The sequence below is a fragment of the Callorhinus ursinus genome, unplaced genomic scaffold, assembly GCF_003265705.2.
Source record: "Callorhinus ursinus isolate GAN/ISIS: 27379988/994484 unplaced genomic scaffold, GSC_fseal_2.0 scaffold2, whole genome shotgun sequence".
Lineage (NCBI taxonomy): Eukaryota > Metazoa > Chordata > Mammalia > Carnivora > Otariidae > Callorhinus > Callorhinus ursinus.
The window spans coordinates 52,456,966-52,480,362 of record NW_027397064.1 but is presented as its reverse complement, the minus strand read 5'-3'; the positions used below and the strand labels follow the sequence as shown (position 1 = coordinate 52,480,362).

At 42.5% G+C, this 23,397-nt stretch overlaps 1 protein-coding gene and 1 long non-coding RNA gene across 6 annotated transcripts in view; one reads left to right on the top strand and one right to left on the bottom strand.

Moving 5' to 3' along the window:
• Positions 1-4,223: 4,223 nt before the first annotated feature.
• LOC112806828 (uncharacterized) overlaps positions 4,224-23,397 on the top strand; it is a 55,664-nt gene continuing 36,490 nt past the window's right edge. For all 5 annotated transcript variants that reach the window (XR_012375054.1, XR_012375058.1, XR_012375059.1 and 2 more), the window contains exons 1-2: positions 4,224-4,343; positions 6,201-7,144. This is a non-coding gene — a long non-coding RNA (uncharacterized lncRNA). The remainder of the gene's footprint in view (positions 4,344-6,200; positions 7,145-23,397) is intronic.
• The window catches only part of TTN (titin), a 267,591-nt gene continuing 251,995 nt past the window's right edge, over positions 7,802-23,397 (bottom strand). Inside the window, exons 299-312 of the mRNA XM_073881860.1 lie at positions 22,979-23,281; positions 22,118-22,420; positions 21,423-22,007; positions 20,989-21,294; positions 20,573-20,872; positions 19,348-19,923; positions 18,936-19,241; positions 17,991-18,584; positions 12,181-17,855; positions 11,897-12,053; positions 10,387-11,159; positions 10,130-10,283; positions 9,264-9,566; positions 7,802-9,130 (exon numbers count right to left, since the gene is read on the bottom strand). Of these exons, the coding sequence (XP_073737961.1) occupies positions 8,832-9,130; positions 9,264-9,566; positions 10,130-10,283; positions 10,387-11,159; positions 11,897-12,053; positions 12,181-17,855; positions 17,991-18,584; positions 18,936-19,241; positions 19,348-19,923; positions 20,573-20,872; positions 20,989-21,294; positions 21,423-22,007; positions 22,118-22,420; positions 22,979-23,281 (10,634 nt within the window). The 3' untranslated portion in view covers positions 7,802-8,831. The remainder of the gene's footprint in view (positions 9,131-9,263; positions 9,567-10,129; positions 10,284-10,386; positions 11,160-11,896; positions 12,054-12,180; positions 17,856-17,990; positions 18,585-18,935; positions 19,242-19,347; positions 19,924-20,572; positions 20,873-20,988; positions 21,295-21,422; positions 22,008-22,117; positions 22,421-22,978; positions 23,282-23,397) is intronic.

The window sequence follows — 23,397 nt, the reverse complement described above, 5'->3', positions numbered from 1 at the left end:
GATAAAACAAGTTTGCTGGAGAAATTACCACGACTCAGTCAAAACAGAGTCGTGTTTTTTATTTGTTTGGCAGCAATCAAAAGTGTGGCCCAGACACAGCAAGTGTGAAGCATCCAGATTTCTGTCTTGGAATGTATACATGTCCATGTGATTAAAATCTTTATTTGACAAATTTACATGGTAAATAAGCATACAATAAATATCTTTTAAGTCTTATCACCCGAATCAGACTATACTTGATTTAAATAGGACATTTCTTTCCTTTTTTTTTTTTTTTTAAGATTTTATTTATTTATTTGACAGAGAGAGACACAGAGAGAGAGGGAACATAAGCAGGGGGAGTGGGAGAGGGAGAAGCAGGCTTCCCGTGGAGCAGGGAGCCCGATATGGCGGGGCTCCATCCCAGGACCCTGGGATCATGACCTGAGCCAAAGGCAGACGCTTAACGACTGAGCCACCCAGGCGCCCCTAAATAGGAAATTTCTATACTGTGCCCTTTTCTGTGGTCTTTGTGCTTGCTAGGAGTTGCTAGGTTGTCCCGATGTTTCAGCATGCCGTCAGAGGTAGCACACCCAGGAGATTGTCTGGAGCCCCTTGCTATGATGCCTCAGGCTGGGTGAGGCCTTACAATACAAGTAAGATAATGCAACTGGTATTTGGCTTATTATTTTTTGTTTGTTTGTCTTCTTGTTTTGCAATGGCTGGCCGGAGAGAAGTGTGCAGCAATAAATAACCTGTGGTTTATAGCATTGTGACCATGGGTGGCAGACTTTTTTTTTTTTTTTTTCTTCTGTGCCAACTCTGACCAGTTAGCTATAGCTTCCAGGGATTCTGAGTTTGAGGCTGGGATCAACAGAGAGTAAGCCACCTACTTGCTGAATGATGTCTGTCACGGGTTTGGCGGGAAGGTGTGGGGAGTGGCGGCAAGGGTTTTCTGCCATCCAGAATATAGGGCAATGATTATAATTGGACTCTGCGTAACTTTGCTAGATTACATTTTTTAAGCACTCACAATAAACAGAGTTGAACAATTCATAACTGATTCCTTATTTTCAGTTTACACTATCAAACCAGTTTACACTATCACACCAAGTTTATACATATGTATATAAATTTTAAATGGAAACAAAACTAGCCCATCACCTATTCAGGCCAAGTGTGTATGTGTGCCTAAGTAACACACACATTCACTTACTAGCGGTGCCTTTGTGAATTCGAAGACCTTTGCAACCTTGACGTGGTGCCCAGGCAGGAAAAAGACCCAAAACAGTGCCATGCTTTTAAAAAACCTTAAAAAGTCTAAGGTTAGCAAGTGCAATTCAGTAGCCTACCAGTGCTTTATATAAGTCACCTTTTGTGTTTCAGTCGCCCTTAGTCATCACTTGAGAGAAGAGTTTTAGTTCATCTGCAGTTTTATGTAAATAGCAGCTCTCCTTAGAGTTGTCCCTTCTCCTGCTGCTTTTTTTTTTCTTCTAAAAACAGAAGCCATTGTTTTTGGCCGTGGGCGGGGAGAGGGGGCATTTGTAGATTGAGACTTCTTTCTTGCTTTTGTGAATCAGGCCACGTTGGCCACACAATGTCCTTGAATATGGCTTGAGTTATGAAGCCTAGCAAAATGTACCACTGACCTACTGTTTTTTGGCCTCATAACGGTGTATTTCGAGGACACGTGGCTTCCTTTACTATAATGTTTGTCACTTTATGATTCAACTCCTATAGGTGTTTTTTCTTCCTTTTGGGAGAGTATGAAGGGAGTAAGGAAGCCGATATAGTTTTAGATGAGGTTTTTGATAGTTCACATTATTAGCTTGATCTAGAGAAAATAAGACTCACTATGTGATCTTTTTCTTGCCCTCTGGTCTTCAAGTTCTGTATGTTATCTCAGCCTTTCCTTTTTGCTCACTCTGAAGAAATCATGGTTGTATGTTATGTTATAAAAATCATGTCAGAAGTAAGTTTCTAAGAGCTTTCCAATATTATCTAGCCAAAGAGAAAGTCATGGGAACTTTTCCCATTCTGCTTTTCCTTTTTAAATACCCTTATTCACTTTATCTTTTTCTCCATTTTTTTAATGGCTCAAACGAAATAGAAGTTTTTTTTAACTGAGATATAATTGACATATTATATTAGTTTCAGGTGTTTAACATAATGATTCAATATTTGTAACTTTTTCTCCATGTTTGATTAATGATACAGAGTCCCTCAAAAGAGCCTCCTCAGTATTTCCTCTTTTCGTGAGCTGTTTTGGGAAACAAAAGAATCACTTGGGAAGGGTGGTGAGTTCAAGAGGGCATTTAAATTTAGGATAGCTTACATATTTATTTAACTTAAAAAATTTGTTCAGTCACTATTCATTGACTACTAAGTGCTATTTTGTTAGCATTCAAATTTGCTTTGTAATTCTTTTTTTTAAAAGAGTTCATTTATTTGAGAGAGAGAGCAGGAGCAGGGGGAGCGGGAGAGGGAGAAGCAGACCCTCCCCTGAGCAGGAAGCCCGATGCGGGGCTCGATCCCAGGACCCTGGGATCACGACCTGAGCCGAAGGCAGACGCTTAACGACTGAGCCACCTAGGCGCTCCTCATGGTTGTTTTAAAATAGCTTTTTCTTTATGTGTATAACTAGTACATAAGCACGTGATTTTTTTTTTTTGCCTTTGAAATGTTTTTATTTTGGGTTAGTCATAACTAATGATGGTTCTTACAACAAGAGCTTGTGGGTTTAATGTTTAATGTTTAATGAACAGTTTGTGACTTTAGAAGTTAAATAAATTGGAAATATTGAAATTGATAGAAAAGCTAGTCTCTAAATAAAACTTAATAACCTAATAGCAAATATGGCTTTAGATTGATATAACTAAGCACTTTAATCTTGAAACATTCTTAAATAGGATTTTTGTTCCCAGGGGAAAAATAAACTTCATTTTAAAGTATATGTATACTTCCTTTGTGAGCATTCTTTTTTTTCACTTCCAAATGCCAAAAAGTGTACTCTATATTTTTTTTTTTAAGATTTTATTTATTTATTTGAGAGAGAGAGAATGAGAGATAGAGAGCATGAGAGGGAAGAGGTTCAGAGGGAGAAGCAGACTCCCTGCTCAGCAGGGAGCCCGATGCGGGACTCGATCCAGGGACTCCAGGATCATGACCTGAGCCGAAGGCAGTCGCTTAACCAACTGAGCCACCCAGGCGCCCTGTACTCTATATTTTTGTTATGAAAATTCTGCTTGTTTAAAGTATTGTAGCAATTTTATAAATCAATAAAACTGAGCCATGTCAACATTGTGGGGGAAGCTTTAATAAATTTGCTACATCACTAAGAAAAATTGAAGGACAGCATGTATTGAAAGTGTAAGGAAGGGTAGCCCTTTGCTTTTAAAATAATATGACAACTGGTTTCCTGAGCACTTAAATGTAAAATCTGATTGGCTAAATCAAAGTTAGTGTTGTGATGTGAGAAAAGATTGTAGGAGGAGAAGAAACATTTAAATGAAAATATTTAACGGGTCACCTGATTTGGCTAGATCAGGGGTTCTCCCCCTTGGCTGTGCATTAGAACCCCCCAGGAGCATTTACACTTCCTGATGCTTGACCCCGACCAATTACAGCAGGCTCCCTCGGCGTGGAACGCAATTATTGGTATTTTTTACAGCTCCCCTGCGATTCCAATGAGTAGCCAAGGCTGAGAACCACTGAGCTGGGTGGAAGCTCTCACTCCTGGCTGTTACATTTAAGAGGCATATTAGATAGCGTTCCAAGTTCGGGGCCATCATCTAACAGCCAGAAAGGCCAATCATTTTTCCAGGTCCTTGGTAGCGCCTGAAGATCAGCAGCATCGGCTTCACCTGGGAGCTTAATGGAATTGTCGAATGTCGGACCCCCTACCTAGGATCTGCCGATCCTCAGGTTCTCCCTATGCTCTGTCAAGCTTGAGACGCACTGTTGCAGGTGGTATTAGGGTGAATGTAGCTCTTGATACATCCTGCCTTCTGCTGCTTTCTCTGGTTTTCTGTCCTAAGTCAGTCGTGCGTGATATTTTCATACAGGGTTGGAAAATGAAAGCAGTACTGTGTGCTCACGTCGGCAGGTTACAAGCTAGAGGTGATCTTTCTGATCTGGAGCACGTGTGGAGGAAGTGACGCCCACCGTCACATCACCACCGAGCTCCACGCTCCCCAAGGCGGGGAGACGTCCTTAGCAAGAAGCATTTGTTCTTTAGGCTCTGCTGGTTCAGGAGCACCTGGTTTGGGGGGCCCTCAGAGAAGTACACATCCACACCAGGCTCATCCATAGCAGCCCCTTCTGGCTGCAGAAGGAAAGGAATCCTGAACATCAGAGACCTGGAGGTGATGTGATTTTGGAATATAGATGAGGTTTGGTGGGGTGGAGTCTGGAGCCCAGACCAAGAAAGAGTTCTTGAGGCGTCTTTGGTGCAAAATGGTGGTTTATGAAAGCCCGGGGCCAGGACTCGTGGGCAGAACGAGCTGCTGCCCTGGGGCTGTGAGCTGTGGCTGGTTCTATACTATGGGGTTGGTGGAGGTAAGGAAAAAGGGAGGTTTTGAAAGAGCTTTCATTTGTCAAAGAAGACTCACAGGAGACCAGAGCCCTTGCCATTGTTAAGTTAGGTGGTTTACCCCTCTAGTAAGGCATGAACAGTGAGATAGTTGGGAGCTTCCTGGAGGATGTTAGATTCCTATCGCACATCCTTATCAATGCGCTGCAGGTTTAAAAAGAAATTCAGTTTTATTTACATTTCCTTCTGCATCAGCCTCCCTCAATTTTATGGAGGAGAGGGTGATGTTAGGGCTTCAGGAAACAGTTCTGGGTCTCTGGAAGTTAGGCTATTGATAAGAAAGCTTCTTCCTTGTAAATCACTAGGGCATTTGTAAACTGAGGGAGACTCAGGTCTTGCAGGACTGTGATCCGTACAAGTTAACTATTTGTTTTTCCTTTAGGGCAGCCAGGAGTGCCTGAGGAATGTCACACATGTGGGGGGGGGGGTGTTGCAGGGTGTCAGCTTCTGCTTTGTCCTCAGCTTGCCTTCTGTTCTCTCATCAGAGGGGTTTCCAAAATGGGGCTCACCACTGCCTCTTTTTGTGGGAGCTATGTGTAGGTATTTCTCAGATGCCTTGGCATCTATCTGCCTCCTCCCTTTGAAAATGTAGGGCAGTATTTCTTAAACTTTTTGAATCACTGACATTTTTAAAAATGAAATGAAAACTAGGAGTCCTAATCCCTAAAAAATATACATAGACATCATCTCAGTATGTTCACGGACCCCTGAAGATACGAGGATAAGCATGAATTTCAGGTTTGGAGTCCTGACTTTCAGGACTCCCTGGCTTTTCCACAGGATTCCTGAGGGATTGGAAAGCAATGGCATGCTCTCTCCGCTTACTTGCTTCCCACCTTTCCTTAAAGTGAGGTAGGAGTGAATGGGGGTTATCCCCATGAGCCACATTCCCACACCACATCCTCAGGGGAGCCCGGCTTGCTGGGCTGGACTCGTACCTCCCCGCTGCCAGCTCGGAGGCAGGGGGCATTGGCACCGAGAAGGCGGTGGGCAGTGAGGTGCCCTCTCACCTCTGCAGGTTTCCTCTCTCCCCCACCTGTGGTGTACCCCCAGGGTCTACCAGCCTGACGTTATTCCTGTATCCCTAAGACCCCAGACAAGCTTAAGAAAGACCTTTCCAGGAATGGTTATAAAGCCCCAGAGGTGTAATTACAGGGCCATTAGGGGCAAGAGATTTGGTGGTAGGTAAAGGTCTTCCTGTGAATGGCGTCCCCCAGGAGGAAATAAGCTCTTTGATGTAGAATGACAAATAAACATCATAGCTATCTCAGACTAGCTAAAGACTTGGTAAAATTTGATCAAGTAACTACTTTGCTTAAATCTCCTTTATGCGTCTCTTTACCTCTTAAGGAAAAGCCCAAACTCGGTGGTGTGGTTTTTGAGGCTTTTTGCAATCCTACCCCGCCTCTTGCCCCCAGGCCTCTGCTGTTGCAAAGGTCGTCTGCCTGGAAAGCCCCACCCTGCTTCTCCTTATCTCCTCCCTACTTCAGGTCGAAGTTTTGATGAGGAACTCCCCCAACCTGATTGTTCTGTATTTCTCTGACTGGATCAGATGCCCCAGTAGTGTGCTTTGAAACACTATGGATTTTTTTTCTTTAATTAAACCACAGCACTTAATTTCATTTCTTAGGTGATATCCTGTTCCTCCTGCGAAGATGTAGTCCTGTTTACACCTTCCGTGTTTCCACCTGCCGTAGCCTGACTCAGCCTGCATGCAGCACCGATGAAAACTTTTCGTTCTAGCATCCATCAATTAACTTTGGGGAGCACTGTATCACCTCTCGGAGAATCACAACACATTTAGCTCATCAAAGGCTCTGAGAAGTCCTGCATCAAGAAGTGCAAAAACCCAAGTCCTAAGTTTGGTTGTGGAACACTCTTTTCACAGCATCTACCAACATCCTGAGGAAAAGAGTTAGGGAAATATAGATCCAGAGATACCAAAAGGCATAAAGTTAAGCTGTAAGCTTTCACTTTTTATAACCTTAGACTAAAAATTGATGGGCCAATCTATTTTTAAAGATTCTTCTATTTTTCTAGCAGACCATCTTTTCTCCTATTACAAGGAAACTGGACTTTCTCTGAATTTTTCAAAGTTATATTTGGGGCAGAGTAAACAAATACAAATTTCTGTTTTTGGAGCACAAGCATAAAACATTATTCTTGAATCAGTCGCCATAGAGACTCTCAATTGGTTATTTTACGTGCTGTTTGCCATTTACGTCCCGCCCCACCTTCATCTGTATAATCAGCTACTATTGAACGCAGGTAATACGTTCCCGTGGCTGCCCCACGCGGCCGGAGTAGGCTGCAGACTTCTGCTAAGGCATAAATAGAGGGCAGACCTTGCCTCTGGCGTGGCTGACCTCGGCTGCATAGGCTGTCGGCCCTCCCTGCTCTCCCCCGCCCAGACTGGCTCTTGAGGCCAGGCTGGGGTGACATCCTTTCAGCTTTAGAGTTCGCATGAGCTTGCGCTGTACCTCAGTCGTGGATGGGACGTGTGAGGGTATTAGCACGTTGGGGTTGGAAATCCTCCCCAGGAATCACCCAGCAAGTTCTGCCTCTCATTTTAAGGTAAGAATAGGCATTTAAAATGGTTACATGATGTCGTAGATGCTGTTGGTACTGCCCAGGCCCCCCAGGGTAAGTGTACCCGACCAGGTTTCTTGAGTGCTGGCTCCTTAGCTGCCCTGGCTTGCAGAGACTGCTCTGGCCGACGGGTGTCCCTCTTTGTCTGGGAGGTCATTTCCCTCCCCTCTCTCGGGCCTCCCCCGCCCCACCCCGAAACTCACAGCCTGTAAGGGCTGTCCTTGGCTCTTCACTACATTGTCCTTCAGGTACGGTCTATGTTATCTTGCTCATCTTTGTGTGGTTCCCAAGGGTGCCTAACACAAAATACTGTGAACTGTAGATGTTCGGTATTTTTGATGGATTGAGTTGAATCAGTCCCCATAAAAATATTTTTCTTGATAATTTTAAAAAGATTTAAGCTGTTATTTTGGGTTTTTTTTTGTTAAGTTTTGAGAATAAATTTATCCATGAGAATCAAATCTGTGCTTTAAAAAATTGTTGAATATATTTAACACAATAATTCAAATATTTACTTTAAAGAACCTATTGACGTGGGCCTTTTTGAGCTCGATTTACTTGATCTTATCTGTGATCATTTCTGTGATTTGTGAGGTCATACTCCCCAACCCCAGAATTTCACAAGAAACAGCCAACCACACATTTTGAGGTGCAGATAGCTTGCTTTATTTTGTTGTTACTATTTCTCAAGGAGGTCCAACAATTGTAACTAACAATTGAATTTATAACTGCATGAAAGGAACTACATCAAATTGACATTTTGGGCAGTTAGTAATGGTGTAGTTGTTTTTAATTTAACGACAGCTTTATTTTGTTGTTGTTGTTGTTTTTTTTTTTTTTGCTGTGGCTCATTGCTTAGTTGCCCCAGTTTCTCAGGTTTAAATTTGAATTTAGAGCTACCACACGAAGGCGTTGGCTGCACCCCAGAACCTCCAAGAGTTGACACTGCTCTGGCATAGGAATACTTGAATAGCTTGGTGAAATGAAGGGATGGCCAGGCGATGTTACTTTTCCAAGCTACCCCTGCACTCTCTATGGTCAGAGACAGTGTGGAAGGAGCGAACAGAGTGTTGGCCGTTACACTCTGCTCTGGTAATATTTAAGTCATAATTTAGAGTGTGACATCATCAGAAAATGTAAGACATTAAAGTGTTGCTTACAGGAGGGTAAATGCAAACATCACCAATGCCTTACATTTCTGATTCAATAGGTATTGGTGCACATGTCCGGTTATGTGCATGGCATCATCTTTTAGGTGGATTGGACTTCTTCAATGGGGAATTTCTCAACCCACTGAGGCATACTTAGACATCAACATTATGTTGAGGCACAAAGATTGATTTAAGTGTTGAGCAGGGTATTCGTTCCATAAGAAACTTTCTCCTACCAATGGTTAGTTTCAAAAGTTACATTGTAAAATGTCAAAATAAATGGTACAAAACTTTATAACCGTTAACCCGGCTATATACAGTATGTACATGTCACTAGAAAATGCATAATATTCTTAGGTCAACAATTATGAAAGATTGAAATGTCTAATTTTGAACTTTGACTCATTTAGGCTGATACAAAACTACTTTTTCTTTTGGAATATTTACAGATCAGAAAGATTAGTCCATGTGAATCATTTGTGAAAGGTTAAGGAGTATGACTATGAGGACCACAGGCCCTCTTACATGGATCGAATATTTATATTCACAGTGGCAGAGTCAGATCCAAATTCATTCCCTAAGCTCAGGGTATAAAGTCCACCATCTTGTTTCTGTACGTCCATGATGATCAGAGTCGTCAGGTCATCTGTGTTTTCAATGTGGAATCTCCCGTGTTGTTCTTGGGTTTGAATTTTTCTTCCGCCACGGGACCATGTTATTTCTGGGGTAGGCTCACCCGTAAAGGCACAGGCTACTGTTAAAACTTTGCCCTCATCAATGCTGATGTCAGAGGGAAGAGCTTCAATTTTAGGTGGAATTCCTTTACAGAACAACAACAAAAATGTTTTAGGATTGCTGAAAACATGATTTGCGTTCTACTAAATTACATGAACTAAAGACTCTACCGTGCTACTAGGCTTGTCTGCCTCTACCAGTAATTTTTTATTGCTCACCTCTTATGCCTGCTTTAAGCATTCTACTAGTTGAGCTCTCCAGTTGTGTCATGCTAGATTTTCCCATAAAACTGCTGGAACTCATTTCTACAAAGGACTCTTGCATGGAGGACATGCTTTGGGCAGACATGCTTGCAAATTTCATTTCAGTCATGCTGCTAGCACTGCTGCTGCTGAGACTGCTGAAGGAGGCCTCCTGCTTAGAGGCAGACATTTGGACTGACTGAGACGAGAAGCTTCCTTGCAAGCCTGTGTCACCACTTGTTCTCAATACTACCTCTCTGGGAGGTTCTTCAACTAGAGCTGTGGAGCATAGCAGATACACGGTGAACATCAATGACATCTGGTTAATTGGGGACATCTGACAGTGACTTCCAGAGATGGAAAACTTACACACACACACACACACACACACACACACACACACACACACACACACACAAACACACAAACGTAACCCAAACAATTTGCTGTGAAAGCATAAGCAAATACATACATTTGTCAAGAGCTAGCTCAATGTCTCCAAGAAACGAATCTTTAGATTTCTATCATTACATTACATGCAGGTGCTAGAATAACTAGGAGAAAAATGATTAGTCATATAGAAAATCACAGAGATGTTGCGCATTCTGAAAAAAAAAAATAACCGGGCACTTGGTAGCTTGGCTTATTAGAAAGTTAATTTGTCCACATATCTGTTTAGCTGCAAAGAAAATGTGACCGTAAGGATGAATTCACACAGGAGGCCTGTGCCTATTACACAAGGAATTTAATGAGGCTCCTCAGGGTTGGCTGTGCTGAACACAAAGAGGAAAAAATACATAAAGGCCTTAAGCATGTGAGGAAAATGGGAAAGATATACTTACGAAGGACCGTTAAGGAAGCGGTAGCTGAACACTGGCCACGGAAATTTTTGGCCTTAACTGTGTACTTCCCACTGTCACTTACTGAGGCATTTCGGATTTCAAGAGAATATACGTTTCTGGAGCGACTTACACTGATATTTGAAGAAACAGAAATCTAAAATATAAGCGGGGGGAGGGGGGAGTGTTTCTTTGAGCTCTTCAGGAATAGATGTGGCATTTTAAATTTTCTTCGATGGTATATTCATAATTAAACTTACCGGCAAGTTGTTTTTAAACCATTCAATTTCTGGGGATGGCTCACCACTGATTTCACAAGAAAAGACAACATTTTGTCCTTCGTTGATATTTTGAGATCTGGGCTGTGAGATGAAGGCTGGAGCATCGGAGAGTTCTTTGCTCAGGGTCAGATCATACTGACATTTGATGAGCCCTTGGCTGGTTTGGCCTATGCAGGTGAGGATCCCTTCGTCTTTGTGACTGGCCTGCTTGATGGTTAGGGTCTGATCGCTGCCCGAGACACCGTATCTGTACTCCTCAGAGTTAGTGAGCTCTACGCCATTCAGTACCCATTTCACATCCGTGGCACCAGCAATGTTGGCTTTTAAGGTCACCTTCTGACCATCACTTATGCTCATCTGAGTAGAAAATGCTTTAATCTCTGCATGCGTTCTGATTTCTTCCGATGCCTTTGATGTTTTAGTGACTTCCTCATGGACAATGGATTTTTCCAGAGAGGTTGCTTCTGATTTCTTGACTTTTTCAGAAATCCGAACCTTTGAAGCTTCCTCCTTGAGGGCTAACTTTTCTTGAGATTTTACCTCTGATTTTTTCATTTCTTCAGAAATTAGGGCTTTTTGGGAAATTTCCTCTTGGACAACTGCCTTCTCTTGAGATTTCACCTCTGATATTTTCGTTTCTTCAGAAATTAGCGCTTTTTGGGAAATTTCCTCTTGGACAGCTGCCTTCTTTTGTGATGTAATTTCAGAGGTCTTTTGTGTAGAAACTTTCTGTGCCCCAGTGTCTTTTACAGCTAAAAAAGAAACCTCTGTAAGGCCGACTTAACTGGAAAGAGGCCCCGCCCACCCTTTACTCTTGGAGATTGTACAAGCGAATGAGACACAAAGCAAAGGAACATTGCCTTTTGTAGGCAGTGTAGGTAATACTTAATTCTTTCTCAGCCCTAGTCTTGGAAAATTGTCATGCATGACTTTTGAGATCAGTATAATGATTCTTTAAACTAAATTGAAGACAATTCTTATGACTTGAAAAAAAAAGTCTTGAAAAGAACAGTCAAAATATTTAGGATATGTGTGGATTTAGGAACTTTTGATAAAAAAATTGAATTATGTTATAGAAGATTGAATGAAAGCAGCCTAATTTTAATTGGAAAAGTAATCTAGCTCTTTTACTAACTGCATTGCTTGGGAAAATTACTAAGAGTGAAGGTTTATGGAAGCAGTACCATTTTGTATATTCACCCGACTTCATTCCTAAATATTCCTGGGAACAGGGGCTGCCTCTTTGGAATCTTATATACCACCATGTATAATTAGGCACTTGATAAGTGCTTTTTATGCTAATATTATGCCTTCTTTAAATATGTGTATTTCTATATTTGTGTACAAATGGTATTCTGGAATTTGGAGAACAGTTTAATACGTGTGTGTGTGTGTGTGTGTGTGTGTGTATGTATAAGGGAGAATGTTTAGAAAACTTTCCTTAATATCATTTTCTGAAAAACAATGGTAAATATAAAAGCCAACCTACCTTTTATAGTTAATTTGCAGCTAGAGGACACAGATCCAGCTGAATTTGTTACTGTGCAAGTATAAAGCCCACTGTCAGAAGTATCAGTCTTATGAACTTCTAAGAAGAAAACTCCTTTGTCTTCAGAGAGTTTGTATTTACTTCCTTGTGTAACAGCCTATAGAATGCAAGTGATTTGAGTTTTAAAAAAGAAGTTAAGTTTAAACATTTTTGGGGAGATGGGGAGGAGGGAAGGGGTTAGATTTTTAGGAGATAAAACTGAGAGACATTTAAGAACTGGTTACCTTTCCATCCTTTGTCCAGATGACGGTTGGCCGGGGTTCTCCAGTAGCTTTAACCGCAAACTTAGCGACGCTGTCTGCAGAAGCTGTTGTATCCTGCAGTCCAGTAACGATGGCTGGTTTTGAGGAAATTGGTTCAGGAGCTTTTGGTTCAGTTTTCTTGGTTTCTGTCGACTCAGAAGTTTTCTGAGCTGCTTTCTTAGTTTCTGATGTCCTTGACACCTGTTCATGGATACTCTTAAAGGTTTGTCCCATAAAGTGGAAGTTCGTTTTTGAAGTTCCACCTTCACTAGATATCTCACAGATGTATTCTCCACTGTCAGATTCCGTGAGGTTATGGATTTTGAGCTCATAGGTACCATCTGCCGAATAATGAAACTGGAAATGCCCATTTTCCTTCAGTTTCTTGCCATCTTTATACCAGGTGACCTCTTTTGCGCATAATACACTACTTTCGACTGCGCAGGTCAGCTTCACAATATCTTTAGAAGCTTCTGCTTTCAGGGACTGAGTTATCTTGGGTGGGACAGAGACCGGCAGCTGCTGAACCTTCTCTGTTGGTGTGGGTTTTGTCTCTGTGGGTGATACAGCTTTTGGGTGGGAAGTGACTGGTTCCGGGGATTTCACTCGTTTTGGAGACTTAACGGCTTCTGGGGATTTCACTCGAGGTTCTGGGGATTTGACTCTCGGTGGTGACGTCACGGCCTTTTCAGGAACCCTGGCCTTCTGAACAGTCAGAGTGAACTGAGCTTCTTGCCTCCCTTCGCTGTTTTCTACCACCACGCTGTAATTGCCTTCATCAGAAGCCTGGACTGAAGAGATCTCAAAGGTTGATTTGTACTTTGTGGTGGTCACTTGGTGGCGGGCAGAAGAACTTATAACTTGGCCGCCACGCAGCCAGATCACAGTGGGTACCGGCTCCCCATCTGTGTCGCAAGAAAACCTCACGGACTCGCCTTCATACACAGTGACAGACCTTGGCTTCGTCAGAATTCTTGCTCCCACCAAAGTCGTCTTGATCTTTCTCTGTGTGGTTTTTTCTTCCAGCGACTTTTGTTCCACCACAGCACTTCTCATTTCCGCGGATGTGTGGTGTTCATATGCCGAGAGACTTTCCCTTGTCTCTGTCATCTGTGACTTCATTTCCCTGACTGAAGAAGACGCTTCCATCTCAGACATTTTCTTGAATGACGAAACAGCGTATTCCTCTGTTCTTGTTAGCTCAGGGAAAACAGATGGGGGGACTTGTTCGTCTCTGCGCCGGGAAGCGTAGGTAGTGTAATCCCCGCCTGTTACATCCAAGGTTGCGTAGTCCGTGGCCTCACCTTTATAGTTAGTACACACAGCGCGGTATGTTCCACTGTCCTCAGCTTGACAGTCCAGAATTTCTAGGGTCAATACCCCACTCATGTTGGTGTAATGAATCTTACTGCTTTCCTGGAGTTCGACACCATTGTGGTACCATTTAACCTCAGCGGTTGGCTTAGACTGAACATTTAAGATAAAATGTGTATTTTGGCCACAGGGTACCCTGTGGGAGCGCATTCTCAGTGTGATTCGAGGGGCATGGTCCAGCGTAAAAGGCTGCTGACTCAAGACTTCATACATCCTTTCTGATGTCTTCTGAGTCTTTAAAGCAGCTTTCATGGACTCGTACCTGGAAAAGATATCAAATCTGGCAGACCTCTCAAATCTGGAGAGTGATCTCTCACTAGACACAGGGCTGGGGGAACGGGGGCGAGTTCTCTCTGGAGTAGGGGACCTTCTTTCTGTGTCATCTTCATATTCCTCCTCTGGCGGTCGGCGTGGCCGGATTAGCTCGGACACTGGCCTCATTAACTCAATATAGGTTGGAGACAGGGAACGCCGCCGCCTCAGCAGCCTAGATACTGAGGAGGAGGAGGACTCTCTTTGAGCATGTTTTGAGGAGGCCTCTCTCTGAGCATGTTTTGAGGAGGCCTCTCTCTGAGCGTGTTTTGAGATTTCGTATTCCTCCTCAATTTCGGTTATTTCTGTCACTTCTTTCTGTCGCCTTGATTTCTTTCTAGACTTTTCTTCCTTTGACATGTGGTCAAGCTCACTTCTGTATTCTGAGAGTCGCTGGGTGCTAGTGACTGGGCGAAGCAACTCTTCATCCTCTTTCTCAGCCATGATCCTCTGCCGTTGTTTTGGCTCCCTGTACGAGGCCCGGGCGTGCCGTTCCCGCAGTTCCGCATAACTCATGCTAGTCTCAGCCCTAGTGGGGATGTGGTAGGTTGAATATCTGAAGTCTTTTCTTGTTTCCTCCACCTTGACGTGAGCTTGTGGTGAAGAGTAACGCAGACTAGAAAGCTCAAAACGTGGAGGGCTTCGGCTTGGCGGTGAAGCTGAGAAACCCAATTCAAGCTCTTCTTCAAGACGCAGCCTCTCTTCCTCTGTTCTTTTCATTGCCAAGTAGTCGTCAATGGGAAGGAGTAATTCTTCATCTGACATGTCACCAAGAGAACGTCTTCTAGGTCTGTAATAAAAGTCATAATCTGGAGAAGGTGTACGGCGGCGGGCTGGTCTCACCATTTCAAGATCATCTTGGGAGAGTTTGGGAATACGCCATTTAGGTCTGTATTGATCTGTAATGCGTGGAAGGGGCATCACATAGAACTGTTCCCATCTTGAAAGGCGGATGCGCTTGGGTCTTTTCTGTACAACTCTGTCAATTTTCCCAGGCATTTCAAATTGATCACGTATCTTTTTGTACCATTTCATGTCAGACATAGGCACAAATTGCTTAATGCGTTGGTCTTCTTCTATGGTAGTCTGTTTGTACTTGCGTGGTTCTGGTACCTCATAAGGCATACGGAGTTTTCTCTCTTCCTTCTTTTCTTCCGTCTCAAGACGGAATTCCCCTTTTACAGTCTTGGTGCTTACAGCTGGTTTGTAAAGGATGGCAGCTTCTCTCAGAGCCTCTTGGGCTACTTGTGTCAGTGGCACCGTTTCAGTTCCAGAAAGAATTTCAGCCATTCTTAGTGTCTTGTCAATTTGCTTTTGGACATGTCGTTCACGCTCTTCCTTAGTTTTGAATTCATGCTTGACGTACCTTAAGCGTTCCACTTGGAGGTGAGCCTGGCAGCTGGTGGATCCAGCTGTGTTCGTGGCTGTGACCCTATAGTAACCTGTGTCTTCAGGCAAAGTGTCCCTGATGTGCAAAGCATAATAATCCAGGCCTTCGTGGATAATTTCAATGTTAGGCCCCAGGGACAGTGGCTGGCCATCTTTCTCCCATTTTAATGTTGGTGGGGGGATGCCAGACACTCTGATTTCAAAGCAGACACTTTGGCCTTCTTGGCATTCTGCGTTTGCCAGCAGCCGTTTGAACATGGGTCTTAAGGTTGTATCTGTTGGCGGTGGGTGTGGGGTTACAGTCAGTTTTGCCTTACAGCTGTCCTCACCATATTTGTTCCTTGCCACAACCGTATATTCAGCAGCATCATCTATAGTTACGCTGCTGATTGTTAACTGGTAAAGACCCTTGTCAGATTCAAATGTGTACTTCGTATCATCATCACCTGGTTTGATTTTCTGACCTGATTTATACCATGTTACACGAGGCTCTGGGTGGACAGTTATAGTTACTCCAAATCGGACATTTTCACCCACATAAGCTGTCTTGTTATAGAGAGGCAACGTAAATTCTGGTGGCCTTTCCAGGAGTCTCATCGTGTCAGTTCTGCGCTTAATTTTCTTCATGGTTCTACGGCAGTAATAGTCGTAAGTTTCTCTCACACCTTTAACAAATAGTTCTGCGTAAGAACTATCTTCACCATAGTCATTGACTACTTTGCATCTGTAGGTGCCATCATCAAATTTGGTAATGTCTTTGATGTACATGGTGGCTACTCCATCTTCATAGGTGATTTCATATTTCTCACTGTTCTCCAGCTGTCTGACTCCAAAGTACCAGGTCACTTGGGTAGACTGATCATAATTTTCAATTTTGCATACATATTTGGCATATCCTCCTTCTTCGCCAACTGCATGCATTATCTGCCCAGAAACTGGGCCAATTTCAATGGATGCTACTTTAACTTTAGCAACACTCACTCCCTTCTGAGATCGGATTGCACCACCGCAAGAGATTCGGGCCGCTGACACAACCATGTTGAGGTCTTTCTTGATCAGTGTGTGGTAGTAACGCCGGTGTTTTAATGTTCTGATAACTTTAGTACTGACTCTTTCTATCTTCTGCTTCAGCCATGGATGCTGGAGCGCCTCGGATGCTGTCATGCGAGATTTTCTCTCTTTCACTAACAGCCGGTCAACAAAATCCATGGCTTCAAGGCTAATCTCTTTGAATGCTTCTTCATCGAAAGTATATTCAGCATTCATGATGTTCTCAATTATCTGTTGGTTAGTTTCAGCCAGGAATGGATTGGTACCACTTAACAGCACATACACCAGTGTTCCAAGTGACCACATGTCTGTGGCGGTGCTGACAACGTCATGCTGGTGGACTTCAGGTGCATAGTATTCGGGGGCAGTGAATAGAAGCCTAAAGTTGTCCCCTGGCTTCAGCTGACGGGCTTGACCAAATTCTATGATTTTAATGGTGGAGCTCCTTCTTGTTTGGTAAATGATATTTTCTGGTCTAATGTCAAAGTGTCCAATATTGTGACTATGTAAGAACTCAAGTGCTTCGCAGACCTGGCGAACATAACTTACAATTTCTCTTTCATTAAGTTCAAAAGCACTTGTGTTAATGCGCTCAAATATATCAAGTCCTGATATGAACTCAAAGATCATAACTAATTCTTCCATGCTCTCAAATGATTCATGGAGGTATAAGATGTTTCTGTGCCTGGCAATGTTTAGAATGGAAATTTCCTTCTTTACCAAAACCTGATCAGTCCCCTTGACTTTAACAAATTTGGCCATGTAAGTCTTCTTTGAGGATATTTCAACGCAACGGTGGACAATTCCAAACTGACCACGCCCAAGATCTTCAGCAATCATATATTTCTCATACAGTTCCTTAGTTGACGAATGAGATGCTTTAGTCATGGAAACTTCCCTAGTTTCATCTACCTCTTCATCATAATTCATGGCTCTGGTCTTGTCTTCTTTGGTTATGGTTGGTTCTGAAGGCTCAGAAGGTTTGCTCAGGCCAAATTTATTTTCAGCTATTACACGGAACTGGTAGCTTGTTTTTCCAAATAAGTTGACCACGGTATAACGTGTTTCTCGGGCCTGTCCTACACGGAGCCATCTTTCTGCAGTAGTTGCACACTTTTCAACAATGTAGTTGGTGATTTTGCTGCCACCATCAGAAGCTGGCTCAGTCCATGTTAAGTTGACAGAATCTCGTGATACGTCACTAACTTTGACTCCTCTGGGTGGGTCAGGAACATCCGCCACATCCAGTTCAACAGTCTTCTGGTCAATTCCAAATCTGTTTTTAGCACAGACCACATAGAAACCAGCATCTTTTCTCTCTACTCCATTGGGGAAAACGAGTGATGTGAAAGACCTCGTGACAATAACTTGATAGTGGCCATTATTGTCGATGAGATCTTGTCCTTTTTGCCAGGTGATCACAGGATCTGGTTTGCCACTGAAAGGGATCTTGATGCTGACCACCTCACCTCGGAGAGCATGAACTGCCCCCATGCCTTCAAGAGTTTTAGGCAAGTGTATCTTAGCTGGAACTGCAGCAGAATAAAAGAAGAAAGAATGTAATTTAGCAATACCCAACACTATTTAAGTGCAACGACCCCCCCCAACCCTAATTAACAATATGTCTTCTAGCACCAAACTGATTTTTATAGATTTGAGGTATTTACCTTCTACTTCCAAGGAGGCAGTGCCAGACACAGATCCCCCTTGGTTGGTAGCTCTGACTTGGTAAACTGTGGCATCATCATCTGTGACACTTGCAATGATGAGCTGGTGGTAGCCACCCTTAAACTCTTGAATCCTGTACTTTAATCCATCTGCAATGATTTCTTTGCCTTGTCTGTACCATTTCACAATAGGTTTTGGATGACCAGTCACTTTGCAGACCAAAGTAGCATTGCTCTGATATCTGACATTTAGATTTCTCAGTTCCTCTTTAAAGTGTGGTGCCTGAATTGGGACATCAGATTTGGGAGTGGCAGGTTCTGATATTTCACTCCATTCACTTTCCCCACCTAGATTTTCACATTTCACACGGAACTCATATTCAAGACCTTCAATAAGGTTTTGCACTGAAAAGACAGTTTCTCGAATTTCTTCTGTGGTCACAGCAATCCATTTATTCTGCTTCTTCTCACGTTTCTCAAGGTAGTAATTTCTAATCTTTGCACCTCCATCACTGGCAGGTGGCTTCCAAGTCACAACACAAGAATCTTTTGTGAGAGCAGTGATAGTTGGTTTGCCAGGAGCACCTGGCTTTTCTGTTTCAAAGAAACAAAGATTTGAGTCATGAGGTGAAACAAGCAGCTTTATTAAAAGCTTAGTTTTTTAAAAGAAAATCTTATGAACCCAAAGTTCTAAGAACAGCTATTCCAGAAAAATGAAATGGGTCACTTTATGCTAAGAAACTTATCAAAACACAAAGTTCATTTTTAAAGAACAGGGTTTATATTTGCCCTTATAGATGTGCAAAAGTTCAATTTTAATGAGATAAAATGCACTTGTACTTTATTAGAATCTTGGCTATTTTCTTTCAAAAGTTATTTCTGTTAATAAGAGTTCTATGTAAGGATGGAATTTTGCCATAGGAAGACTGTAGGGGTTGTACTTACCAAAAGGACTCTTAATGATCACAACCGAGGCAACTTCCAGAGGCTCACTGATGCCAAAAGTGTTCTGGGCTGAAACCCGGAAGTAATAGCCAGCATTTTCTGTGAGGTTTACAATTCTGCAGGTTGTCACTGAGATGGCTGAAGACACCAATTGCCATTCAGCCCCTTCCTTGGCCTCACATTTCTCCACCACATAGTTGGTGATCCAGGAGCCTCCATCATCTGCAGGTGGTTTCCAGCTGATCACTGCCGAGTTCTTCAATAGAGCTTCTATCACAATTGGTCCTGTGGGTTTGTCTGGTTTATCTGTTGTGAGAAAATACAATGATAGTGGTTTTCTTTGTAGTATGTCACCTGAGATCTCTTTTTTCCTTGAAAAATGAAAAAAACACTAAAAACTAAAATAAAATACCTTGTATTTCCACATCAAGGATGGCAGTAACTGTTCCGAAGACATTGCTGAGCTGAATTTTGTATTTCCCAGCATGAGTCTTACGTTGGACATTCTTCATGACAAGATGAGTATAGTGCTCAGTGTTTTCAATAGTAATGTTTTCTGAGTTTTGCAAAAGTTTCTGGCCATAGAACCAAGTGATGGAAGGTACTGGACGACCAATGTACATGACATGAAGTCGAAGTGTCGAACCCACAGCACCATAATATTTCTCTTTCAGTGGGTAACCAGGATGGAACTGTGGTGTTGCTTGCAGGAGAAGCTTACTACTGGTTTCTACTTCTCCAACCTCATTAGTAGCTATGCAGGTATAAACACCTTCATCTTCTTGTTCCTCTGTCATTACTGTTAGCGTATGTGTGCGTCCATCTGAAGACATTTTGTACTTCCGGCTTTGTACCAGCTCCTTACCAAATCGGTACCATTTAATGTCAGGAAGAGGCCTTCCAACAATCTGGCATGACAGTTGAGCAGCTTCGCCCAGCTTGGTGGTAACATCCTTCATTTCTTTGCGCACTCCTGGAGCCTCTCCAGCTGAAGAAGATGAAAGATAATAGTAATGCATTATTATTACTACTGAATCTGTAATCCTCTGTCCTTGTACATCAGGAATGAATTTATCCTTTTGACTAACACTCTATTAGATACCATGACTTACACATGAGTCTAGTTCTTAAAAATTTCATAGCGCTTTTCCTGAGGCCCTATGGCAAATAGGGATTCAGTGAGCACATCATCACATTATTATGTAGAGTGACTTTTCTCTTTACAGTGGGGAGACATCGATAATGTTTAGGGGTTTGGGGAAATATGAATTCTCTCTATGAATCTATAGAGAGAATCTTTGCCTTAGGTTCACTGAAGTGGGGTACATTTGTTGACCATACAAGTCTTATTAGGAAGCATAAAAAAAATCCCAAACCATTGCATTTGAAGGAGAAATGGCTCTAAGAAGGTGCTCAGGTCACTGCACTTAACATCAACTGAGTTATGTGCTTGGAATGACTTCCTATAGAACATAGCAGCTATTTCCTGTGTGTGTATATGCCAAAGTGAGTTCACTCTTCCCAAACACTTGCTCTCCAGTAAGGTTTTCTGTATGTCTACTTAATATAAAGGAGGAATTAGCCTCAATACGTTGCTTAGTTTGTAGGTCATAAGCAGAGAACTAGTGGCTACTTACATGTCAGTTTAGTCTTTATAGACATAGCAGTTCTTCGAGGTCTGCTAAGCCCGGTCTCATTCTCAGCAAAAACCCTGAATTCATATTCAGTGGCTTCCAGCAAACCCCCTATTGTGAATTGTCTGTCCTTGATGCGGTCCTTATTGCTCTTCTTCCAGGCACTGTCTCCAGACTGCCTATATTCAACCCAGTATCCAAGGATTTCTTTGCCACCGTCACATTCAGGTTTCTCCCACTGTAGAGTGACACTATCTTTGGATATTGAAAGAATCTCAAGTTCTCCAGGTTGGCTTGGCTTATCTGAAATATTTTTAAAACAATTGAAAAGGGAATCAGCTTTACTGCTGAAATAAAAGAGAAAGACCAAAGATGGCTTGCCTCTTTGGTTTGAACCCCTTTAGAAACTCTCTCCTTACCAAATGGATCTTTGCAAACAACTGGTTCAGAAGCAGGGCTGGTCTCGCTTAGGCCAACATCATTCTGTGCGATGATGCGGAACTGATACTCTGCATCAGGAACAAGCCCAGTGACGGTGTACATTGTGGTTGTTATCTGAGTCTTGTTGTGCCTGACCCACTTGTCAGTTGATGTCTCCTTGCGTTCAATGTAGTAGCCTGTGACTCGAGAACCACCGTCGTCTTTCGGCCGGGACCAAGACAGGCTGACAGAACTCTTGGTCACATCGAGTACTTCTGGAGGATTGCTTGGAGGCTCTGGAGGATCTATGGATATAAAGTAGAAAACGTGTGTTAAGAGTACGGTCCCATATCTTGTAAGCTGATGGCTTTCATTTCAAAATGAAAGAGTACTGGAAGATTTTGTACAGTGTGGTGGTTGGAAGAGTACTTACTCAGTGGTGTTTTTGGTATGACTGGTTCTTCAGATTTCAAGGGTTTGCTTATGCCAAACTGGTTTTCAGCTGAAACACGGAAATGGTATTCCACGTTCTCTTTGAGGCCTTTTACCACCAGAGATGTACCTCGGACTCTGGAATCAATTGTATACCAGGCGGCTTTAGACACTTCTCGTCTCTCAAGAATATAGCCTAAGATGTCAGCACCACCATCATCGGCAGGGGGTCTCCAACTGACCCTCACAGAGCGAGCTTGTATGTCGTCATATTCAAGTGGCCCTTCAGGAGGGTTGGGATTTCCTATCACCCTGACTTTGATGTAGACAGCCTTCTTGCCACACTTGTTTTCCAGAACCAGGTCATAAGTGCCAGAATCATCCCTGTCTGCTTCTTTGATTACAAGCTCAGTGTGTGTTTCAGAGGTTGCAATCATGGCACGCTTACTAACATCTTGGCCTTCCTTGGTCCATTTACATATTGGGAATGGTTTTCCTTTGATTGGTATGGTAAGTCTGATGACTCCACCTTGTCTTACAAAGATACCTTCTTGGTATCTTTCATCAAGTTCATAATCAGGATATTCTGGGGAAAAAAGAGCCAGTTACAATTAGCATTTTTTGGGCAGTGGGGGGATGGTAAGAAATAAATCCTAAGGCAATTATTAGCAGAAAGTAAGTGATCATATGTCTTACCAAGCATTTCAGTGACTTTGACTGTTCCTGGTACCTCAGCGGGCTCCCCAGGTCCACCAGCATTACAAGCTAGGACACGGAATCTGTATTCAGTGCCCTGAGGCAGATGTGTTAGGGTATACTCCCGAATCTTGGTTGGGGTGGTATTACATTTGGTCCACTCATGTTGATCTACTTTTTGCATTTCAATCAAGTAGCCAGTGACTTTAGATCCTCCTTCATCTTCTGGAACACTCCAGGCTAGGGAGACTGATGTCCTTGTTGTATCAGTAACTCTTGGGTTTTGTGGCTTTCCTGGAGGAGCTGGGGTTAAGAATAAGACAACAAGATATTGTTGCTGCAAAGCTGAAACTCAGCTCTGCCACCTAACATGCAATGAGTTGTGTAAACATGGACTGTTAGCATTAGAATACAGTTTTTTGTTAAAATTTTATTCATTTTTATCAGTTAAAAATACTTAAAGCTCTTGGCTTTTTCCTTTGTCTTAAATGTGCTTTGTTTATGATCACTACTACCATCTTACATTTATCATCAGATTTTAAAGTGCTTTCAGAAATATTAACTTATTCAAAGAATTAAACACTGATATAGGGCATGAATTATAAGTCCCATTTTAAAGAATGGGAAATAGATTCAAGAGGAGACTATAAAAAGTTACTTGCCCAAAGCTGCTAGGGGCTGGAGTGGGGAGGGTATCCACAAATGAACTTTTGGGGCTGATGGAAGAATTCTGTATTTTGACTGGTGTGGTGCTTATACAACAGGACCTTTTCAAAACTTAGAATTACATATTTCAGAAGGATAAATTTTACTACATTTAAATTATACCTCAAAAAATTGTCCTATACACAATGTATTTACCAATTGGATCCATGGCAACGATGGGTTTGGAAGGACGACTTGGTTTCCCAGTCCCTCTCACATTAATGGCTGTGACACGGTGTTCATATTCTAAGCCTTCAATAAGGCCAGTGGAACGGTACCGTGTCATTGTCACTGGTACTTTATTTACACGGACCCATCGATCTGCTCTCACTTCTTTGCGCTCGATAATATATCCAGTCACTTGGGAGCCACCATCGTTTTCTGGTGGGTACCAAGTCAGTGTCATGCCATCACGGGAGACATCAAATATTTGTAATGTTTCTGGAGGTCCAGGAATACCTTCAGTAAAACAGAGGTAAACACATTATGGCAATGAGAATACATTAAAATAAAGACTCACACATTTCTGTAAGTATGTCTTAGCTTTTTTTTTTTTTAAAGATTTATTTATTATG